Source organism: Engystomops pustulosus, chromosome 5, assembly GCF_040894005.1.
Source record: "Engystomops pustulosus chromosome 5, aEngPut4.maternal, whole genome shotgun sequence".
Taxonomy (NCBI): domain Eukaryota; kingdom Metazoa; phylum Chordata; class Amphibia; order Anura; family Leptodactylidae; genus Engystomops; species Engystomops pustulosus.
In genome coordinates this window covers 1,855,478-1,879,026 of record NC_092415.1, presented here as the reverse complement: position 1 = coordinate 1,879,026, position 23,549 = coordinate 1,855,478, and the positions used below count along the sequence as shown (strand labels likewise).

Genomic DNA, 23,549 nt, shown 5'->3' with positions numbered 1-23,549 from the left:
TTGCTGCAGTTACTATTTTTTTTTTTTTAATATCATAACTTACACTCCAGTCACATCCAGAGCTGCATTCAGAATTTTGCCGACTGCAATGAGGAACATTGAACCTGCTCTGTCCAGAGACTGAACCAGCAGCGCACAAGCGACAAACGCAGATCCTTCAGCCTGAGAGCAGAACAATGTAACTGCAGCTCTGGATGTGACTGGAGTAGAAGACCACTTGCAATTAGAGAAGTGTGTGAGATGATTAAAGTAAATTTTCTTACTCAACGGGATGTGATGCAATGCTCTGCAGCTTGTGCTACACTTACTACTCATGTGCTGATTAGCATAACTTCTTCACGATCGCATTTTAAAAATTTACAATGATCCCTTTTTAAATTCCAAAACCTTCTATGACTATGACATCATAGGGACAGGGGTTGTCCTATGATGTCATCAGTACAGGTGCTGCTCAGTCCCCCTCCAATTAGCGCCATATCATGAGATTACCCTGAGATGCCCCTCCTCTTTGGCTGGGTAGAAGTTTATGCCCCGTTACGTTATACGTATCACCATGCATCATGACTAAATAAATAGAGAAAAAAAATTCGGAATAAATAAACGCACAATATAAAACACCGAGGAGCGTCCCGTTGTGTCGCACCTGGAGACACGTTTCGCTCTCCGGGCCCCTCCCCCCAGTAATGAGTACCTGAGGCAGACGGACAGGGGTGATACAGCAGGTATTATACACTTCTGGAGCAAGGAGCTAACACTCTAGATGTGATTACAATCCTAATCCTAGTAGCTGCACTGGTCTATGCAGGTTCAGGGTGCGGTGTAAGGGGGCAGGTCCCTGGCGGCGGGGGGCACGTTACTGGTCTTTGGAGCTGCTGGAGACCCCGCTCTCGGCTCTCAGCTTCTGGCTGCTGTTATCATTGTAATCGATCCAGTGCATGACCTCGTCCGGGAATTCGGGAGACTCCACCTGCGGAAAGATGACAACCATTGGACATCTCTCCATCTATAGACTAAGAGAACCCCCCTCCCCCCAATACACACAAATATGGAAATGATGTATACACTATAAACCAGTATTTCTCTCTTTCTGAAGTCGCGGCAGTCACTCTATTCATGGAGGCTCAATGTAAGGGCCCCTCCAAATTATTATTCAAACTAAACCAATTCCTCCATCCTCGGGGACCCCTTCAAGATCAGTCTAAGATAAGGAATAAGCCATAACAGGCTGTTATAAACCACACAATTTGTCTTGACTTCGCCTTTATGTGTCGTCATGGTAACAGACTACAGGTAGTCGTGTGGCACCTGCTCATGATCTGCATATTATAGCCCCCTGCAGAGCGTTACATGGTGGCACGTACCTTTCTCTTGCACATGGTCTGCACCACTTTATCGGGGGAGTTCCCAATGATGTGTTGTCGGCTCAGCAGAACAGCGCAGACAAATCCATCCTTGGGGGCCACGAATCTCTGTTCCACGTAAAAGGCCTTCTCATCCCAGCAGAGCAGGCGAGTGCGGATCTCAAAGGCTTCCAGCAGGCGTAGTGAGCGGCGGTACCGTATAGTGCAGGCCGCCATCACCATCCCCGCACCCATCGCGTGTATGGCCCCAAACAGCCCACTGCGTGTGAAGTAGGAGAGGCGGGCAAAGTCGGCCTCCCGGAGGTAGCGGGAATTGTTCATGTGCAGCAGGAAGTCCAGGTCATGAGGGAGCACCAGACCCGAGAACGAGTGCTCCTTCAGAAGGTCCTTCACCACTGGCTGCAGACGCGCCCGCAGGACGGCCAGGAAGGCCCGAAGGAAATACCAGACATCAAGCAGCGAGAACAGGACCGTCATAAGGGTCAGGAGCAGCACCCAGATCCACATGACCTCAGAGGTGAGGGGTAAAAGGTCAGCAAGAAGAAGACCGATAATAACCTGTGAGAGAAGACAACAACACGTGTATATAATACATCCATAATCTCAGCCAGGAGGGCAACAGCATGAAAATACACAGAGGTCCCAATGTGCCTCACACTCCCCCCTCAGTCCCTCATATGCCTCAGCCTCTCTCTCTCCTCAGGCCCCGGTGCCTCGGCCCCTCTCTCTCTCTCCTCAGGCCCCGGTACCTCAGCCTCTCTCTCTCTCTCCTCAGCCTCTCTCTCTCTCTCTCCTCAGGCCCCGGTACCTCAGCCTCTCTCTCTCTCTCCTCAGGCCCCGGTACCTCAGCCTCTCTCTCTCTCCTCAGGCCCCGGTACCTCAGCCTCTCTCTCTCTCCTCAGGCCCCGGTACCTCAGCCTCTCTCTCTCTCCTCAGGCCCCGGTACCTCAGCCTCTCTCTCTCTCTCTCCTCAGGCCCCGGTACCTCAGCCTCTCTCTCTCTCTCTCCTCAGGCCCCGGTACCTCAGTCTCTCTCTCTCTCCTCAGGCCCCGGTACCTCAGCCTCTCTCTCTCCCCTCAGGCCCCGGTACCTCAGCCTCTCTCTCTCTCCTCAGGCCCCGGTACCTCAGCCTCTCTCTCTCTCCTCAGGCCCCGGTACCTCAGCCTCTCTCTCTCTCTCTCTCTCCTCAGGCCCCGGTACCTCAGCCTCTCTCTCTCTCTCTCTCTCCTCAGGCCCCGGTACCTCAGCCTCTCTCTCTCTCTCTCTCTCTCTCCTCAGGCCCCGGTACCTCAGCCTCTCTCTCTCTCCTCAGGCCCCGGTACCTCAGCCTCTCTCTCTCTCTCCTCAGCCTCTCTCTCTCTCTCTCCTCAGGCCCCGGTACCTCAGCCTCTCTCTCTCCTCAGGCCCCGGTACCTCAGCCTCTCTCTCTCTCCTCAGGCCCCGGTACCTCAGCCTCTCTCTCTCTCCTCAGGCCCCGGTACCTCAGCCTCTCTCTCTCTCCTCAGGCCCCGGTACCTCAGCCTCTCTCTCTCTCCTCAGGCCCCGGTACCTCAGCCTCTCTCTCTCTCCTCAGGCCCCGGTACCTCAGCCTCTCTCTCTCTCCTCAGGCCCCGGTACCTCAGCCTCTCTCTCTCTCTCTCTCCTCAGGCCCCGGTACCTCAGCCTCTCTCTCTCCTCAGGCTCCGGTACCTCAGCCTCTCTCTCTCTCTCCTCAGCCTCTCTCTCTCTCTCTCCTCAGGCCCCGGTACCTCAGCCTCTCTCTCTCTCTCTCCTCAGGCCCCGGTACCTCAGCCTCTCTCTCTCTCTCTCCTCAGGCCCCGGTACCTCAGCCTCTCTCTCTCTCCTCAGGCCCCGGTACCTCAGCCTCTCTCTCTCTCTCTCCTCAGGCCCCGGTACCTCAGCCTCTCTCTCTCTCTCCTCAGGCCCCGGTACCTCAGCCTCTCTCTCTCTCTCTCCTCAGGCCCCGGTACCTCAGCCTCTCTCTCTCTCCTCAGGCCCCGGTACCTCAGCCTCTCTCTCTCTCTCTCCTCAGGCCCCGGTACCTCAGCCTCTCTCTCTCTCTCCTCAGGCCCCGGTACCTCAGCCTCTCTCTCTCTCTCTCTCCTCAGGCCCCGGTACCTCAGCCTCTCTCTCTCTCTCTCCTCAGGCCCCGGTACCTCAGCCTCTCTCTCTCTCTCTCTCCTCAGGCCCCGGTACCTCAGCCTCTCTCTCTCTCTCTCTCCTCAGGCCCCGGTACCTCAGCCTCTCTCTCTCTCTCTCCTCAGGCCCCGGTACCTCAGCCTCTCTCTCTCTCTCTCTCCTCAGGCTCCGGTACCTCAGCCTCTCTCTCTCTCTCCTCAGGCCCCGGTACCTCAGCCTCTCTCTCTCTCTCCTCAGGCTCCGGTACCTCAGCCTCTCTCTCTCTCTCCTCAGGCCCCGGTACCTCAGCCTCTCTCTCTCTCTCCTCAGGCCCCGGTACCTCAGCCTCTCTCTCTCTCTCTCCTCAGGCCCCGGTACCTCAGCCTCTCTCTCTCTCTCTCTCTCTCCTCAGGCCCCGGTACCTCAGCCTCTCTCTCTCTCTCTCCTCAGGCCCCGGTACCTCAGCCTCTCTCTCTCTCTCTCTCTCTCCTCAGGCCCCGGTACCTCAGCCTCTCTCTCTCTCTCTCTCTCTCCTCAGGCCCCGGTACCTCAGCCTCTCTCTCTCCTCAGGCCCCGGTACCTCAGCCTCTCTCTCTCTCTCTCCTCAGGCCCCGGTACCTCAGCCTCTCTCTCTCTCTCTCTCTCTCCTCAGGCCCCGGTACCTCAGCCTCTCTCTCTCTCTCCTTCCTGCTGGATGACAGTTACCGGCGGATTGTTCCACCTCAGGCCCGGGAGGGGGGGACACCTAGAAGGAAGTGACCTCCGTACAGCAAAAGACCCTCCGCCAGCACCGGACCCGGGAATGTAATAATCAGGTAATACAAGAGCAGGAAGAGGGGGGAGTAATGTATGTTGTAAGGGCCTGGATTTTATTAACCCCTATTCCGAAGTTGGAATGGAATATTCCATTGCCTCAAACTGCTAATTAACCCCTGCGTGCCCGGAAGATCCAAGACCAAATTACATAACAAGGGTCCAGGGGGTCACAACAGCCCCCAACACACACAGCCCCCCCATAATAGTCACCACACACACACAGCCCCCCATAATAGTCACCACACACACACAGCCCCCCATAATAGTCACCACACACACACACAGCCCCCCCATAATAGTCACCACACACACACAGCCCCCCATAATAGTCACCACACACACACAGCCCCCCATAATAGTCACCACACACACACACAGCGCCCCCATAATAGTCACCACACACACACACAGCCCCCCCATAATAGTCACCACACACACACAGCGCCCCCATAATAGTCACCACACACACAGACAGCGCCCCCGTAATAGTCACCACACACACACACAGCGCCCCCATAATAGTCACCACACACACACACAGCCCCCCCATAATAGTCACCACACACACAGCCCCCCCATAATAGTCACCACACACACAGCCCCCCATAATAGTCACCACACACACACACAGCCCCCCATAATAGTCACCACACACACACACACACAGCCCCCCATAATAGTCACCACACACACACACAGCCCCCCCATAATAGTCACCACACACACACACAGCCCCCCCATAATAGTCACCACACACACACACAGCGCCCCCATAATAGTCACCACACACACAGCCCCCCATAATAGTCACCACACACACACACAGCCCCCCCATAATAGTCACCACACACACACACAGCGCCCCCATAATAGTCACCACACACACACACACACAGCCCCCCATAATAGTCACCACACACACACACACACAGCCCCCCATAATAGTCACCACACACACACACAGCGCCCCCATAATAGTCACCACACACACACACAGCGCCCCCATAATAGTCACCACACACACAGCCCCCCCATAATAGTCACCACACACACAGCCCCCCCATAATAGTCACCACACACACAGCCCCCCATAATAGTCACCACACACACACAGCCCCCCATAATAGTCACCACACACACAGCCCCCCATAATAGTCACCACACACACACACACAGCCCCCCATAATAGTCACCACACACACACACAGCCCCCCCATAATAGTCACCACACACACACACAGCGCCCCCATAATAGTCACCACACACACACACAGCCCCCCCATAATAGTCACCACACACACACACACAGCGCCCCCATAATAGTCACCACACACACACACAGCGCCCCCATAATAGTCACCACACACACACAGCCCCCCCATAATAGTCACCACACACACACAGCGCCCCCATAATAGTCACCACACACACAGCGCCCCCATAATAGTCACCACACCCACACACACAGCCCCCCCATAATAGTCACCACACACACACACACAGCCCCCCCATAATAGTCACCACACACACACACAGCCCCCCATAATAGTCACCACACACACACAGCGCCCCCATAATAGTCACCACACACACAGCCCCCCATAATAGTCACCACACACACACACAGCCCCCCCATAATAGTCACCACACACACACACAGCGCCCCCATAATAGTCACCACACACACACAGCGCCCCCATAATAGTCACCACACCCACACACACAGCCCCCCCATAATAGTCACCACACACACACAGCGCCCCCATAATAGTCACCACACACACAGCGCCCCCATAATAGTCACCACACCCACACACACAGCCCCCCCATAATAGTCACCACACACACACAGCCCCCCCATAATAGTCACCACACACACACACAGCCCCCCCATAATAGTCACCACACACACACACACAGCCCCCCCATAATAGTCACCACACACACACACACAGCCCCCCCATAATAGTCACCACACACACACACACAGCCCCCCCATAATAGTCACCACACACACACACACAGCCCCCCCATAATAGTCACCACACACACAGCCCCCCCATAATAGTCACCACACACACAGCCCCCCATAATAGTCACCACACACACACAGCCCCCCATAATAGTCACCACACACACAGCCCCCCATAATAGTCACCACACACACACACAGCCCCCCCATAATAGTCACCACACACACACACAGCGCCCCCATAATAGTCACCACACACACACACAGCGCCCCCATAATAGTCACCACACACACACACACAGCCCCCCCATAATAGTCACCACACACACACAGCGCCCCCATAATAGTCACCACACACACAGCGCCCCCATAATAGTCACCACACCCACACACACAGCCCCCCCATAATAGTCACCACACACACACACACAGCCCCCCCATAATAGTCACCACACACACACACAGCCCCCCATAATAGTCACCACACACACACAGCGCCCCCATAATAGTCACCACACACACAGCCCCCCATAATAGTCACCACACACACACACAGCCCCCCCATAATAGTCACCACACACACACACAGCGCCCCCATAATAGTCACCACACACACACAGCGCCCCCATAATAGTCACCACACCCACACACACAGCCCCCCCATAATAGTCACCACACACACACAGCGCCCCCATAATAGTCACCACACACACAGCGCCCCCATAATAGTCACCACACCCACACACACAGCCCCCCCATAATAGTCACCACACACACACAGCCCCCCCATAATAGTCACCACACACACACACAGCCCCCCATAATAGTCACCACACACACACACACAGCCCCCCCATAATAGTCACCACACACACACACACAGCCCCCCCATAATAGTCACCACACACACACACACAGCCCCCCCATAATAGTCACCACACACACACACACAGCCCCCCCATAATAGTCACCACACACACAGCCCCCCCATAATAGTCACCACACACACAGCCCCCCATAATAGTCACCACACACACACAGCCCCCCATAATAGTCACCACACACACAGCCCCCCATAATAGTCACCACACACACACACAGCCCCCCCATAATAGTCACCACACACACACACAGCGCCCCCATAATAGTCACCACACACACACACAGCGCCCCCATAATAGTCACCACACACACACACACAGCCCCCCCATAATAGTCACCACACACACACAGCGCCCCCATAATAGTCACCACACACACAGCGCCCCCATAATAGTCACCACACACACACACAGCCCCCCATAATAGTCACCACACACACACACAGCCCCCCCATAATAGTCACCACACCCACACACAGCCCCCCCATAATAGTCACCACACACACACACAGCCCCCCATAATAGTCACCACACACACACAGCGCCCCCATAATAGTCACCACACACACAGCCCCCCATAATAGTCACCACACACACACACAGCCCCCCCATAATAGTCACCACACACACACACAGCGCCCCCATAATAGTCACCACACACACACAGCGCCCCCATAATAGTCACCACACACACACACACAGCCCCCCCATAATAGTCACCACACACACACAGCGCTCCATAATAGTCACCACACACACACACAGCCCCCCCATAATAGTCACCACACACACACAGCGCCCCCATAATAGTCACCACACACACACAGCGCCCCCATAATAGTCACCACACACACAGCGCCCCCATAATAGTCACCACACCCACACACACAGCCCCCCCATAATAGTCACCACACACACACAGCCCCCCCATAATAGTCACCACACACACACACAGCCCCCCCATAATAGTCACCACACACACACAGCCCCCCCATAATAGTCACCACACACACACACACAGCCCCCCCATAATAGTCACCACACACACACACACAGCCCCCCCATAATAGTCACCACACACACACACAGCCCCCCCATAATAGTCACCACACACACAGCCCCCCCATAATAGTCACCACACACACACACACAGCCCCCCCATAATAGTCACCACACACACACACACACAGCCCCCCCATAATAGTCACCACACACACACAGCCCCCCATAATAGTCACCACACACACACAGCGCCCCCATAATAGTCACCACACACACAGCCCCCCATAATAGTCACCACACACACACAGCGCCCCCATAATAGTCACCACACACACACACACAGCGCCCCCATAATAGTCACCACACACACACACACAGCGCCCCCATAATAGTCACCACACCCACACACACACAGCCCCCCCATAATAGTCACCACACACACACACAGCCCCCCCATAATAGTCACCACACACACACACAGCCCCCCCATAATAGTCACCACACACACACACAGCCCCCCCATAATAGCCACCACACACACACACAGCCCCCCCATAATAGTCACCACACACACACACAGCGCCCCCATAATAGTCACCACACACACAGCCCCCCCATAATAGTCACCACACACACACACAGCGCCCCCATAATAGTCACCACACACACAGCCCCCCCATAATAGTCACCACACACACACACAGCCCCCCCATAATAGTCACCACACACACACACAGCCCCCCATAATAGTCACCACACACACACACACAGCCCCCCCCATAATAGTCACCACACACACACACAGCCCCCCCATAATAGTCACCACACACACACACAGCCCCCCATAATAGTCACCACACACACACAGCGCCCCCATAATAGTCACCACACACACAGCCCCCCATAATAGTCACCACACACACACACAGCCCCCCCATAATAGTCACCACACACACACACAGCGCCCCCATAATAGTCACCACACACACACAGCGCCCCCATAATAGTCACCACACACACAGCCCCCCATAATAGTCACCACACACACACACAGCCCCCCCATAATAGTCACCACACACACACAGCGCCCCCATAATAGTCACCACACACACAGCGCCCCCATAATAGTCACCACACCCACACACACAGCCCCCCCATAATAGTCACCACACACACACAGCCCCCCCATAATAGTCACCACACACACACACAGCCCCCCCATAATAGTCACCACACACACACAGCCCCCCCATAATAGTCACCACACACACACACACAGCCCCCCCATAATAGTCACCACACACACACACACAGCCCCCCCATAATAGTCACCACACACACACACACAGCCCCCCCATAATAGTCACCACACACACACACACAGCCCCCCCATAATAGTCACCACACACACACAGCCCCCCATAATAGTCACCACACACACACAGCGCCCCCATAATAGTCACCACACACACAGCCCCCCATAATAGTCACCACACACACACAGCGCCCCCATAATAGTCACCACACACACACACACAGCGCCCCCATAATAGTCACCACACACACACACACAGCGCCCCCATAATAGTCACCACACCCACACACACACAGCCCCCCCATAATAGTCACCACACACACACACAGCCCCCCCATAATAGTCACCACACACACACACAGCCCCCCCATAATAGTCACCACACACACACACAGCCCCCCCATAATAGCCACCACACACACACACAGCCCCCCCATAATAGTCACCACACACACACACAGCGCCCCCATAATAGTCACCACACACACAGCCCCCCCATAATAGTCACCACACACACACACAGCCCCCCCATAATAGTCACCACACACACACACAGCCCCCCATAATAGTCACCACACACACACACACAGCCCCCCCCATAATAGTCACCACACACACACACAGCCCCCCCATAATAGTCACCACACACACACACACAGCCCCCCCCATAATAGTCACCACACACACACAGCCCCCCATAATAGTCACCACACACACACACAGCGCCCCCATAATAGTCACCACACCCACACACAGCCCCCCCATAATAGTCACCACACACACACACACAGCCCCCCCATAATAGTCACCACACACACACAGCCCCCCCATAATAGTCACCACACACACACACACACAGCCCCCCCATAATAGTCACCACACACACACACAGCCCCCCATAATAGTCACCACACACACACACACACAGCCCCCCCCATAATAGTCACCACACACACAGCCCCCCCATAATAGTCACCACACCCACACACAGCCCCCCCATAATAGTCACCACACCCACACACAGCCCCCCCATAATAGTCACCACACCCACACACAGCCCCCCATAATAGTCACCACACACACACACAGCGCCCCCATAATAGTCACCACACCCACACACAGCCCCCCATAATAGTCACCACACACAGCCCCCCCATAATAGTCACCACACACACACACAGCCCCCCATAATAGTCACCACACACACACAGCGCCCCCATAATAGTCACCACACCCACACACAGCCCCCCCATAATAGTCACCACACACACACAGCGCCCCCATAATAGTCACCACACACACACACAGCCCCCCCATAATAGTCACCACACACACACACAGCCCCCCATAATAGTCACCACACACACACACAGCCCCCCCCATAATAGTCACCACACACAGCACCCCCATAATAGTCACCACACACAGCCCCCCCCATAATAGTCACCACACACAGCCCCCCCCATAATAGTCACCACACACAGCACCCCCAGCGCCCGTTGAGGGGTGAATAGGGAACTGTCTGTGTGTTTGTACCTTTTCTTTTTCTCCTGTTGCCAGGAAACCTTTGTCTCTGTCCACTATTGTTTCCACAGACAAACCAGTCCAGCAGTCACCACCCATCACCTGCTCTCACCTGAGGCTGTGCTGGGGGGAGGGGATATAGCTGCACCTGATTACTGCCAGGTGATGCAGAGCTGAAGCCATGCGGTTTATGTTTGTATTTCTTACTTTGGTTACTTTGTGTATATTGTAAACTCCCCTTTATTTTTATTTTGTGTAATATACTGTCTGGTGATGTTTTATATATTATTTATGTAACAAATGTACCTTGTGATGGTTGCTGTTAAAGGTACAACCCAGGAGTGTATCCCTTTAAGACCAAGGGAAATAGTTGTGTATTTAACCCCTTAAGGGCGCAGGGTTTTTCCGCTCATTTCTCGCTCGCCAACTTCAAAAATCCATAACTTTTTCATTTTTACGTGTACAGACCTGTGTGAGGGCTTATTTTGTGCGTTACTTTCCCGTAATGTTATTTATTTTAACATGCCGTGTACTGCGAAGCTGAAAAAAAATTCCAAATGTGGAAAAATTGAAAAAAAAACGCACGTGTGTCACGTTCTTGTGGGCTCAGTTTTTTCGACTTTGACTGTGCGCTCCAAATAACACGTCAGCTTTCTTCTTTGGCTCGGTGCGATCGCGGTGATACCGGATTTATAGGTTTTATTGTGTTTTAATACATTTTCAAAAATTAAACGAATGTGTAAAAAAAGAAAAAAAATTTTTTCCATCTTCTGACGCTAATAACTTTTTCACACTTTGGCACACGGAGGTGTGTGTGGGGTCATTTTTTGCGAAATGAGGCGACGTTTTCATTGCTTCCATTTTGAGGTCTGTGCGACATTTTGATCATTTTTTATTTCATTTTGTATGTGATGTAAAAAGGTGTAAAAGTTGCATTTCGGACATTTGGGCGCCATTTCCCGCCTCGGAGGTCACCGCCGTCCGTAACTGTTTTTATATTTTGATAGATCGGGCATTTTGGGACGCGGCGATACCCAATATGTTTGTGATTTTTACTGTTTATTATGTTTTATATCAGTTCTAGGGAAAGGGGGGTGATTTGAATTTTTAATATTTTATTAATTTTTTTTATCTTTTAAAAATTGTTTTGCTTTTTTTCCCAACTATTTCTTAGACCCTCTAGGGTACATTAACCCTAGATGGTCAGATCTCTCCTACCATATACTGCAATACTTCTGTATTACAATATATGGCATTTTTGCAGGTCATTCATTACAATGAGCCACTGGCTCATTGTAACGAATCTCCAGAAGCCATGTAGCCTCGTGTCAAAAGAAGACCCGAGGCTACCATGGCAACCAATCGCCGCCCCCCGATGACGTTCGGGGGTGCGGCGATCGTAAAAAAGATGGCGGCGCCCGGGCGCCGTCGTTTTTTAAACGCCGCCGGCGACTTTGCCGGCGGCAATGACAGGGTTAATAGCGGTGGGGGTTTTCTGCAAAATGCAAAAACCCCCACCTCTGTATGAAGACTCAGCCCGTGAGCCCTCTTCATACACTCCTTACACCTCTGCGCCGTAGAGCTACAGCGCAGAGCGTTAAGGGGTTAATGACACCTGTGTGTACATGGATGGTCTTTAGGTCAGAGTGTCTGATCTGACAACAGGGAAGCTGCAACCCGACCCCTGAATTATCTGCATTTTTGTTCTGTTCATTTTATTTTTGTGCAAATAAATGCAAGCTTTATCTTTGGACCTGAAGCCTGATTAAAGATTTCTTTTTTTTAACAGACAGAAGACCCCACAACACGCCCCCATAATAGTTACCCCACAAGAGAGAGAGAGAAGGCTGCATATGCTATCAGGCCGGTGCTGGAGGACCACTCTCCACAACCACCCTGGATACGGCTGTTACCACCACGGGCTCCCCCTTTATCCGGGGACCTATCCTACAGACACTCAGGGCGCGTTCTCACTTTGCGCTTTGGTTGCGTTTTCATTGCGTTTTAAAACGCATTACAACAGCTGAGATGAGGGGATTTGCCTAATTACATTACTGTTAACGTTTGCGCTTACAAAACGCATTGTAAAGGTGATGCATTAACATAGCGTTAACAAATGTAAATAGTAATGTAATTAATAATAATAATAATAATTCTTTATTTATATAGCGCACACAGATTACGCAGCGCTGCACAAAGCATGCCAAATTTGGGGCTCACAATCTAAACAACCTAACAGTATATTTTGGAGTGTGGGAGGAAACCAGAGTACCCGGAGGAAACCCATGCAAACACTGAGAGAACATACAAACTCTTTGCAGATGTTGACCTGGGTGGGATTCGAACCCAGGACCCCAGTGCTGCAAGGCAGAAGTGCTACTCACCGTAGGCAAATCACCTCATCTCCGCTGTTTTAATGCGTTTTACAACGCAATGAAAACGCAACCAAAGCGCAACGTGTGAACGCACCCTCAGGGGTTGCCCCCGGGAGAACCAGTGCATCAGCCTCTCCCTCCATATTTCTTGTACACACCACCTGCTGGAGAGCTGCCAGGCTGTAGGACAGCCCTCCGGTCCCCATACCAAGCACCGTGACCACAGCGTGCCTAGGGCGCAACCGCCAGCCACTCCGGTATTCCGGGCCCTGGCTGCCTCCAGGCCCCAAGAAAAGGCCCCGGTGGGGGATGTTGCAAATGGCGTCACGAACAGGATATAGACATCTGTGCCTTATACTGACGTTATAGACTGTCCTTTATTTAAAACACTGTGCTGCCTAACCCTGCTGTCATCCGGTTTAAGGCCCAAGTGATTGTGTTCTACAACATAGACCAGTGATGGCTAACTTATGGCACTAGAGATGACTCCAGGTATCTTCCTGCAGTCCCAGACAGGCCAGGACCTCCTGTGCACAGAGCTATATTAAAGTGACAGCTCAACCTGGGACTATTTTCTTCTTTATTGGTGTCCTCAGGTGCTGGTATCAATGAAAACTGTGATAGAGAAGGGAGTATAAATCATAAGTAAAATTTCTGTCATGGCACTTTGCGATAAATAAGTGGGTCTTTGTTGTAGTTTGGGCACTCGGTCTCTAAAAAGTTTGGCATCACTGACATAGACTGTGTTATTGCATTGCCACGTGCTGTAGAGCTCTGCTCCAGCACCCAGGAGGTTAATCCCTGCTATATCTGCTGAAAGAGTCACTGCTGCAGCGCTGAAGGGGTTAACCGCTGCAAACTCTGTGCTACGCAGCAAGTAATTCCTGCCTGCCAAAAGCCACTGGCGGGAACCCACAGTCTGCACGGGCTAAGCTCCGCCCCATGCGCATATGGCGTGAATCCTGGCTCAGCGCTCTGTGAAAATTCAGCTCCTGACGGGAAGGACTTAAGCCCTGCCCTCTGGCTCAAAAGTTTCCCACTCCACCTCAGCGCAGGAAGTGAACAGTGCCTCGTGGAGTGAAGACGCAGCCACCATCATAGCGAGACCGAGGCCTTTACCTGTTAATGAGAAACCGGAGTTCTCCGAGGCCTTTGAGACTCTGATCATGGTGGCAGCGCATCCCATCCTGAGACCATTTGCTGCGCATCGGCTGCATCGAGGTAGGACTCGGGCCTCCTTGGTGGACACTTACCTCCAGCCTGGGACAGAGCATGACTCTCTACCCACACTGAATTCTTCACCTTGTGGACTTTTCTGCGCCAGGTCCAGAATGGCGGACCATCCCCAGCAGCCATCTTCTCCAAGTGGGACTCCGGTTCCACCCCTACGGAGGACCCTCTCCACTATCGGTGTCCTGGTTCTGTACGCTCCGGAGGGTTTCCGTTTTTGTTTGGGGAATCTGCCGCAGCCAGTCCAAGCGGCAGGGAAACCACTGCTATTCCCCTGGGCTCCCTCCCTATCTTAAAATAGACCAACACTCCAGTAGCCATTGCTGACCGTCCTGCGGAGTATCCAGGACCACCTGCCAAGAGGCCCAGGCTGTCTGGGGAGAATGTCCTGTCAGCAACAGAGGTCGCCACCGCCAGCTCAGCAGTGCCCCCAACAGCTACAGGTCAGTATGAGAATGACACTCCTCTATCTCTCAGCAATGGAGAAGACTCTAAATCTCCTGCAGTCATCATCATGTGCTCTACAGCGCCCCCAGCTACTGAAGGCCGGTCAGAGAAGTGCCTGCCTCCCTTCTTCGCTGAGATGCCTACAGCTGCAGATGCCTCTCCCGCTGTTCCAGCCTCTGGGTGTCCCATGTCAGCAGCTCCAGAGTCACCAGTGTTCCTGAGGTTCCTGCTAAGTGGATCCTGCTAGTGGACGATCTCCAGGTGGTCAGAGCTTCTGTTGCACAGGTTGATTCTCCAGCAGCATCATCTGTTCCTGCTATAGCACCTGTTCCTGCGACCTGCAGTCCTGCCACAGCTGTGCCAGATGACATCCCTGCTTCCTCTGGACCTACCTCTGCAGTTCCAGTTTCCACCACCAGAGGTGTCCAGGCGACAGATCCCAACACTGTTGCTTCCGCTCAGGCTGATGGTGTCCATGCTGCAGTTCTTGCTCCCAAGCCTGCGGCCTGAATCTACTCAGACAGTGAGTAATGCCCTGCTGTAGCCCAATAACTACTTTTTGTACAAATGACTTTGTCCCAGTTGGGCTGCGCTCACATATCATTGCTAAAGAGTCAGAAACTTTCCCCCAGTTCTGCTATGAAAGCACCCCTACTGCGGATGCAGAGCTACTCACTAAATCACTGTGTCCCTGACCTCCAGAGGAGACCCTTTGTATCAGTGTCATGTCTGTGCCTGTTGTCTCCTCTGTCCGTGCTGGTAGGATTAGGAGACACTGGGGCACGTTTACTTACCCGTCCCATTGACGCCGACGATCTGGAACGTCCAACGAGGATTCAGAGCTGCCGCGATTCACTAAGATCATGCGTCCAATTTCCTGCATGTGTCGCTTCCCCGCTCAGGTCCCCGGAGTTCACCTTCTTCTTCCCGGTGTATGTAAGTGCTGATCTTGCAACACAATTTGCTTTTTAAGTTCCGCGGTTTGTCTGGAGCCGTCGGGTTGTCCGACGTCCACGCCCCTCGATTTGTGTTGCATGCATGCCGGCACCGATGCGACGCAATCCAAACGCGTGCGCCAAAAACCTGGGGCAATTCAGGGCAAATCGGAAAAAAACGCTAAACCCGGCGAAAATGCGGCATTCGGACCCTTAGTAAATGTGCCCCACTGAGTTTTTCATCATCCTGCAGTCTGAACTAGGCTCTACTGGCTGTCTGACCTGATGTCTGCCACACCCCTTCTGTCTAGCAAGACACTGTGGACCTGTAATTGCTCCTTCCTCCTGTGGCAGGGCCTAGGTTCCCTATAAGTGTCCAGTGTTGCTTTGACTCCTTGTTGGTCACTGCTATCTTGCTGTGTTTCTAGCTTCTCTTGTATTCTCTAGTTTCTGGTTTCTGATCTCTTGCCTTGTCTTGACTATTCTATTTGGATTGTGATTTGGTTATTGTTATTCCTCGCTGTTGTCGACTCTGATTGTATCCCTCGCCTTATTGTGTTTGTTTGTCTGTATGGTTACGTGTTCACACCTTACCCAGGGAGGGAACGTCGCCCAGTTATTGGTCTCCGTTTAGGGGGGACCCAATAAGTAGGTAGGGACAGATTGGGGGCCTTAGTCTCAGGGATCACTGTCCTTGTTTGTGCCCTGCCGTTACAATCAGGTTTTTCTACTTCTTTTTCCTGCCTCAAGAATTCTGCCCAAAGAATGGCCTCTCTGAGAGACTGGTGGATGGTTACTCCAAGGAAAAAGTTCATTATTTATTTTCACTTAATGCCTTTTCTTTCTAGGAAATTCTGCTTGCATTTTTGGCTTTTTATTCCACAGGAAAATGGGCATTGCTATCTTGCTACCAAGGGTAGCCGTGCTGCTTCTAGTGACGTTATGTAACTATGTAACGTTATTGCACAGCCATAGAAGTAGTTACTATAAGTTAGTTTGCATTATAACTTTTTTTTTGTTAGGCTTTGCAGCTATGTGGATAAGGTTGTGTCGGATCGTCTTTGTATTTATCGAATCCTAACCGCAGGCTTACGCCTCAAACCGAAGCTTTGTACTTGTGTGGCCTCTGTAAACTGGGGGTACTTAGGGGAACGGGGGGTGTTTAAATAGTGACACCTAGACGTCATACACCAGGGTAAGACCATCAGACGGCAGGTATATGTATCATTTATGTTTATGATATTGCCACCTAGGTGACGTGTCTTCTGACAAATTTCAGGCCTTGGTGCAAGGAGTGGATTTCAGGACATGACACCGCACCTTTCCCACATAAAGTTGGTTTAACTGTACCGTCCTCATTTATGTACACAGTCCGTCACCAACCGTGGTGTCTGTAGCCAGGACCGTGGGCGGTGTGTCTCCCATGCACTGCACTTAGCCAGCACTTAACTTTAAGTGCACCTTACCATCTGCACCCCTACATGCTGTAGTGTGCATGGACCACCTGGAAGCTATATGCTGCTGGCCAGCTTTAGCCTACTTTCCCATTTGGTCCATAGCCAAGCCATGGGTCAATTACCAAGTGGGTATGCAACACCCCTGCCAATACACAGACAGGCTGGCAGAGGGAGTCATGAACCTTCTGGTAAGTTTCTACCACTGAGAGATTATGTAATTGCAGCTGTGGACTCTGCCTGGCAAGGTAGCAGTTAAATTGTGTAAAGTGTTATCCAATCAGTTGGCTGTATTGGACCCTGGAGTGTGATTGGAGAGGTGCTACCACCTGACCAGGGGGAGTATAAAACCCCTGTGCAGGGTGAGCAGTCTAACCCATGGTCCAGTCCAGATTACAGGAGTCTGAGAGTGAAGATAGAGAGTGTGCAGTATGCCTTCAGTGCTGACACAGAACCCAATCCCAGGACCAGAGTCAGGAGACTCTAATCCAGAGCTGCAGCTTCCACAGTTTGGACACAGCTCCATCTCAATTCTCCCAGCATCTACCACCAGGCTGCGTCTACTACCAGGCTGGTGCCTTATCCTGTGGACCTCTCCAGTACCAGAATCTGCTGTTTGACCGTTCTGGCCGTTACCTGCTACCTGTTGTTCAACAAAGAACCGTGAGTTGATTTGCACAACGTTGCCTCTGTCTGATCCCTGGATACGGCTGTCACCACCACGGGCTCCCCATTCATTACCCAGGGACCTATCTTACAGACACTCAGGGGTTGCCCCAGGGAGAACCAGTATCACAGCATCTCCCTCCATATTTCTTGCACACACCACCTGCTGGAGACCTGCCAGGCTGTAGGACAGTCCTCCGGTTCCCCATACCAAGCACCGTGACATCAGCGTGCCCTGGGCCGCACTCGCCAGGTATTCTGGGCCCCCACTGCCTTTAGGCCCCGATGGGGGATGTTGCAAGTTTTTTATCGTAATACTGGAAACTCCCCGGAGAACAGGAAAGGAAGGAGAAGGTTCTGTCTCCAGCAATAACCACGACAAGTGAGGCGGAGGAGCTCCAGGAACATTGGAAGATTGAATAAAGACATTGTTTCCCAATCCTGCGGCACTCATCTGCTCCCTGGTTGGCATCTCTGTGATCGGTCATGTGACTGCAGCAGCCAATCACTAACCATAAAGGTGACAGATCATCAGGGACCCTCGAGCATCAGGACAGTAATGCAGTGGGGGCCCGTAAAAAATTAAAAAAGAAAATATTATAAAAATTTTAAAAGGGAAAGGAAAAAAAAAAGGAAATGATCTGTGATGTTAAAGGGTTAAGGCTGCATTATCTGCTCCTGATTCTACAAAGACGCATGATTTACCCATGAGACTTTCTCGTCTCTTCAGATGCTGATAATTTTCTGGAAGGAGTAACCAGTAATCGCTCGCGCTGCTCATAGACCACAAGGTAGGTCTTGAAGCAGTAACTTTCTTTCTTGATAAACAGTGGTCTTCGGACAGAAGGCATGATTCCTTTTTGCTGGATCTTCTGTATCTGGTGTTACACCAGAATTACTTTATCTTTGACAGGACGTATTTCAAACAAACATCAGGCACGGCCATGGGGGCAAAATGTGCCCCTTCCTATGCCAATTTATTTTTAGGATGGTGGGAGGAGAATGTCGTCTACCGCCTGGAGGCCTACAAGACCAAGGTGTCGGGCTGGTTTCGATACATTGACGACATTCTCCTCCTTTGGACCGGCTCCTCAGAGGATTGTGTTGGATTTATATCAGAATTAAACAACAACCCCTGGAACATCAAGTTAACGTCCACCCTATCCACAACGACAGTCGACTTCTTAGATATCTCCATTTCCTATAACCATCCGACTCTGACTACCTCCCTCTTTCGCAAACAAACTGCGACTAACAACTTGTTGCATTTTTCTAGCTTCCATCCTCGACACCTCAAGAACGGAATCCCCACGGGACAATTTCTTAGACTCAAGCGAAACTGCAGCGACCAATCAGATTTTAGGAGGCACGCACGGGAGTTGACCCACAGATTCCAAGAACGCGGATATCCTCAGAAAATAATCTCCGGAGCCTTTACCAGAGCTAAATTGAGTGAGCGAAAGGACCTCCTTCAAACCAAGTCTCGGACAATGGACTCTAGACCAAGGTTAGTCACTACATTCAACAATCAATGGGGTGACCTGTATGACATCCTGAACAAAAACTGTGGGATTTTAAAAAGTGACGTGAGATTGGCCCCATTCCTCACGGACAAACCGTTACTTACGGCTCGACGTGCTCGCAACTTGAGGGACACTCTCACAAACAGTCATTTCCAGCGCCCCACTACCACATTGGGGAGGGGAGTCCGTTTCACAGGATCATCTCCATGCGGGGGCTGCTCGATATGTCCACACATAATACAAACCTCTGTATTTCAGGACCCCACGCATCATGGAAACTTTAAAATTCGGGATTACATACATTGTAAAACCAAGGGAGTGGTCTATGTACTACTCTGTCCCTGTCCAAAACTCTATGTGGGTCAAACCACACAAGAATTGCGTAGGAGATGCCAACAACATCTGTCCACCATCAATACAGCGGCCTCCGATTTACAAAAAGGAAAGACCCTCACTTCAGTAGCGGCCCATTTTCTCCATTTTCATAGATGTCGAACACAGGATCTGCGTGTCTTGGGTCTTGAAAAAATCTCACAAAATGTTCGAGGTGGAAGCCTAGTGCCACAACTTCTCCGAAGCGAATCAAGATGGATCTATATCTTGGATACTGTTGCTCCACAAGGCCTGAACGAAGAACTACTGTTTACAGGTCATTATAAAAAATAGTTGGAACACCAATCCATTTTCTATATGCCTTTTTTATCACCTTATTTCTATCTTGTTTGGTTATCCCTTCTTCTATCAGTTGGACACAGCATTCCTTATTTCTTCACCTTTTTGGTGTATTTCACTCAGCTATTTCTAGCTCTTTATCCAGTCTCTCACTGGTTTGGTCACTGTCCTGGACCCCTTAAAGTCTAGTTAGTATTTGGGCCCCCTAATACTCTCACTTGCATTGTATCACTAATTTGCGTTTTGCCTTTTTTTTTCTTTTTTCTATAGGTGTTAACCTTCTTTCACAGCACGCATGATGAGATCACTTTTATCTGCCTAACTCTCAGATTCACAGTCTGCTGCTCCAATAGAGGGACCATAACCAATACTCTTTCAAGATATGCTATCGATGCACCCACAGGTGCTATTGGATCCGATCCCTTCGCTCTAATCAATGTCTGTATACTCCCACAAGTTGGACTCCTATTCTTCTTTAGCCCTTATATCAATGTACTGCTGCATATAACAGTCTGTTATGCATCATTCCTGCCCGCTACCATCTCTTGCTGCCTAATATTCATCCATTTGGTGACCTTGATATATAATAAGGATAAAAATTGATAATTGTGTACTATATTCCTAGCTGATAATTGTTGAATATTTTTCCACTCTCCTTCTCCCCCTCACCCCACCTTGTGGTGGATGTCCTTGCCATACCGCCCCCTACCAGGATAGCGTCCTGAGACTAGTGATACTTACCTTTAGGTCCTGCTACTGCCCACACTATAGTTCTTGTACTAGATTACTTACTTTCTATATACTGTGTAGCGCTGCTTGGTTTGTCCTTAGTGACTTGCATCATATATTCATGTATATATATCTAAGGACTGTATGGATAGCGGTATACTTTATACACGATGCTACTTCGATGATTCTCAGATGATGTATTTCCAGCGCGCACTATTTGGACTCCATACGCAGTTATCTACAACGACAGGTCTAATCGGCGACATGTCGCAATTCCAATCTGTACCTTAATTAATGGACAGACATCCAATACTGGGTTCTTTTACACCATTTTGATTGTATATATAGATACCTGCAAAGATTAGTCCAATAGGCGATACGCCGCATTTGCAGTCTGCACTCTACTTAATAGATAGATATCGATAATTGTGTTCTTACGTATGCCAATTTTTGCCTTCTTTGCATCATTCATATTTGTATTTGCGCCGCATTACATGTATATGAATCTTGCGCCGTACCATATGTATATGCACTGTGCGCCGTTTCATTTTTACATTTCCTTATTTTCTGTTTGTATTATGCGCCGCTTCAATTAACTTTCGCATTTATAAATTGACACATGCTCAATTTTTTTTTTTGTTTACATTTTTTGTTTACATTTTTTTTTTCTTTTTTTCTGCTACCTCTATACCATAGATTGCATGTATACCATAGATTGCATGTATTCATAATTTGATATTGCGTACATTGTGTCGCCCGGTTGATTGCCAGAGCTCTGTGCGCCGCCGCAATTGACACATATCTGGATCTCTCGCCGTCATCTTTGTACTCCAGATTATACATACAGTTTGGCATTATATGCATTACGCTGCCTTGGTATCTTCTAGACAGCGCAAGTGTTAGACTTTGCTACGATCATGCGTCTATGCGTCTATAGTCCATTTATATACACACTCTGTTCGATCGTTACATCTCCATCTGAGTTATATCTGCCACAGTGATGGCTTGCATATACCTTACCGTCTTTTCCTTTTTTCTGTTGTACGGATCGGATCTTCAAACTTAGCACGGGGTCTGTCCCCGTTGCTTGGCAACACATGCATACTTGACTCAGGATCTCTGACCTCCTTGACCCGGAAGTAGTTTATGCCGCACTGCTAAGGCTTGGAACCTGGCTCACACATCAGATTAACTTAACAAACTTACAAATCGACAGGGGAAACCCTCTGATACAGTACCTTTTTAGACTCACCATGAACTATGAATCATACTTTGATGTGTTCTAACACTAAAAGGGGCGGTATGGTGGGACATCCATACACCGCTGGGGGGCGGGACTGGATGATTTAAATAGCTGGGTTGATTTCCCTTTCCTTATCCCCTGAGGAAGCCCGCCAGACGGGCGATACGCGTGGGGCGTTTGTGGTCTCTCCTCTTCATGCTCTACATTAGGTAATATAATGTGATGTACTGCTTTATTGTATCTACTTGAATTGTGTATCTACACCACTAGCTGCTATTTTCTGCACGCAGCACTTTATCTATGTTTTGTTTCGTTTTTTGATCTCATAATATGTAAACACCTTGCATTGAGACACTGTCTCTACTTGTCTTGTACACCACACAGCACACAGTCCAAGAACCTTTGTATGTATTCAGCCTAGGCACTTTGCACCTTATTATTACATGTGATTTTGTGCATATTTTTACACCTTTATATTTAGCAGCTTTGTTATCCATTGTTGGTTGTACATATATGAAATATTTCTCTGAGGAGAGACCATTGTGTTCTTTTTCCCATTTTTGGGGTTTTTAAATGTTTTTATCTTTGTATATTGATGAAATAATAAAATTTATCTTGTTTGCACATCCGCTTTCCCTCTCTTTTCTAAAGTATCATTATTTGGATGTGTTATTTGTCTATTGCATTATTTTCCCCTCTCAAATCTTGCTTGGCTAATGGCAGAGGTAGGTCTGATTGCTTGACAGTGATACAAGTAAATTTGTATAATAAATAATTAACATTTATTGTCACAACTGGTTTACATAAAAGACTTGATTAAACAGGTAGGACAACGCGTTTCGGGACAGATTTACCCCTTCTTCATGTCCATAGGCTTCTGTAATGTGTAGAAACATTGTATCAAGTTCTATTCCATTACATATATATAAATACATAGGGTTGTTATACCATAATGAAAGTATAAATACATATAGATTAATAGGTGGAAAAGAACAATATAAAAAAAAATATATAAAAAATACATAGAGATTAATAAAGATTAAATAGATAAAAATTAAAAAAAAACCACCCACCGGGACGTCCAATAATATCTGGCGTGGAATCACTTACCTCAAATCTATCAGAGTACGTAGACATCCTGCTTCAGGATTATGTAAAGTCACTCCCAACTTACTTAAGAGATTCCACGCAACTTATTCTACATCTAAAAGACTTTGAATGGAAACCATCATTCTATCTGGTCACAATGGATGTGACATCATTCTATACGAACATCTCTCACGATC

At 50.0% G+C, this 23,549-nt stretch overlaps 2 protein-coding genes and 1 long non-coding RNA gene across 6 annotated transcripts; 2 read left to right on the top strand and 1 right to left on the bottom strand.

Annotated features, from left to right (window-relative positions):
- Nucleotides 1-388: 388 nt before the first annotated feature.
- On the bottom strand, nt 389-11,103 carry THEM6 (thioesterase superfamily member 6). Of its 4 annotated transcripts, none has more exons than XM_072150989.1 (3): nt 11,002-11,103; nt 1,362-1,919; nt 389-967 (listed from the first exon to the last, which is right to left on the bottom strand). In XM_072150989.1, exons 1-3 carry the CDS (start codon nt 11,086-11,088, stop codon nt 854-856), a joined length of 759 nt encoding a protein of 252 aa, XP_072007090.1. In that variant the 5' UTR covers nt 11,089-11,103; the 3' UTR covers nt 389-853. The 4 variants fall into 4 exon arrangements, with proteins under 4 accessions (XP_072007090.1, XP_072007092.1, XP_072007091.1 ...); XM_072150991.1 differs by lacking the exon at nt 11,002-11,103 and adding an exon at nt 2,520-2,569; XM_072150990.1 differs by lacking the exon at nt 11,002-11,103 and adding an exon at nt 2,308-2,372.
- On the top strand, nt 4,078-14,163 carry LOC140132340 (uncharacterized). The gene is made up of 3 exons (XR_011855594.1): nt 4,078-4,294; nt 11,061-11,151; nt 12,779-14,163. It is a non-coding gene; the product is annotated as an uncharacterized lncRNA (long non-coding RNA).
- A 1,075-nt stretch (nt 14,164-15,238) lies between these two features.
- On the top strand, nt 15,239-22,793 carry LOC140132338 (uncharacterized). The gene is made up of 2 exons (XM_072150988.1): nt 15,239-19,603; nt 19,878-22,793. The coding sequence occupies exons 1-2, from the start codon at nt 19,041-19,043 to the stop codon at nt 20,080-20,082; spliced, it is 768 nt and encodes a 255-aa protein (XP_072007089.1). The 5' UTR covers nt 15,239-19,040; the 3' UTR covers nt 20,083-22,793.
- The last annotated feature ends 756 nt before the right edge of the window (nt 22,794-23,549 follow it).

Excerpts from the sequence above, each read along its gene's own strand:
- LOC140132338 (XM_072150988.1), top strand. The coding sequence starts at position 19,041 with ATGGGGGCAAAATGTGCCCCTTCCTATGCCAATTTATTTTTAGGATGG. Across the intron at positions 19,604-19,877 it reads ACAATGGACTCTAGACCAAG|GACCCCACGCATCATGGAAA; the intron begins GTTAGTCACTAC and ends TCTGTATTTCAG.
- THEM6 (XM_072150989.1), bottom strand. The coding sequence starts at position 11,088 with ATGGGTGGTGACTGCTGGACTGGTTTGTCTGTGGAAACAATAGTGGAC. Across the intron at positions 1,920-11,001 it reads CAACAGGAGAAAAAGAAAAG|GTTATTATCGGTCTTCTTCT; the intron begins GTACAAACACAC and ends CTTCTCTCACAG. Across the intron at positions 968-1,361 it reads AGACCATGTGCAAGAGAAAG|GTGGAGTCTCCCGAATTCCC; the intron begins GTACGTGCCACC and ends ATCTTTCCGCAG.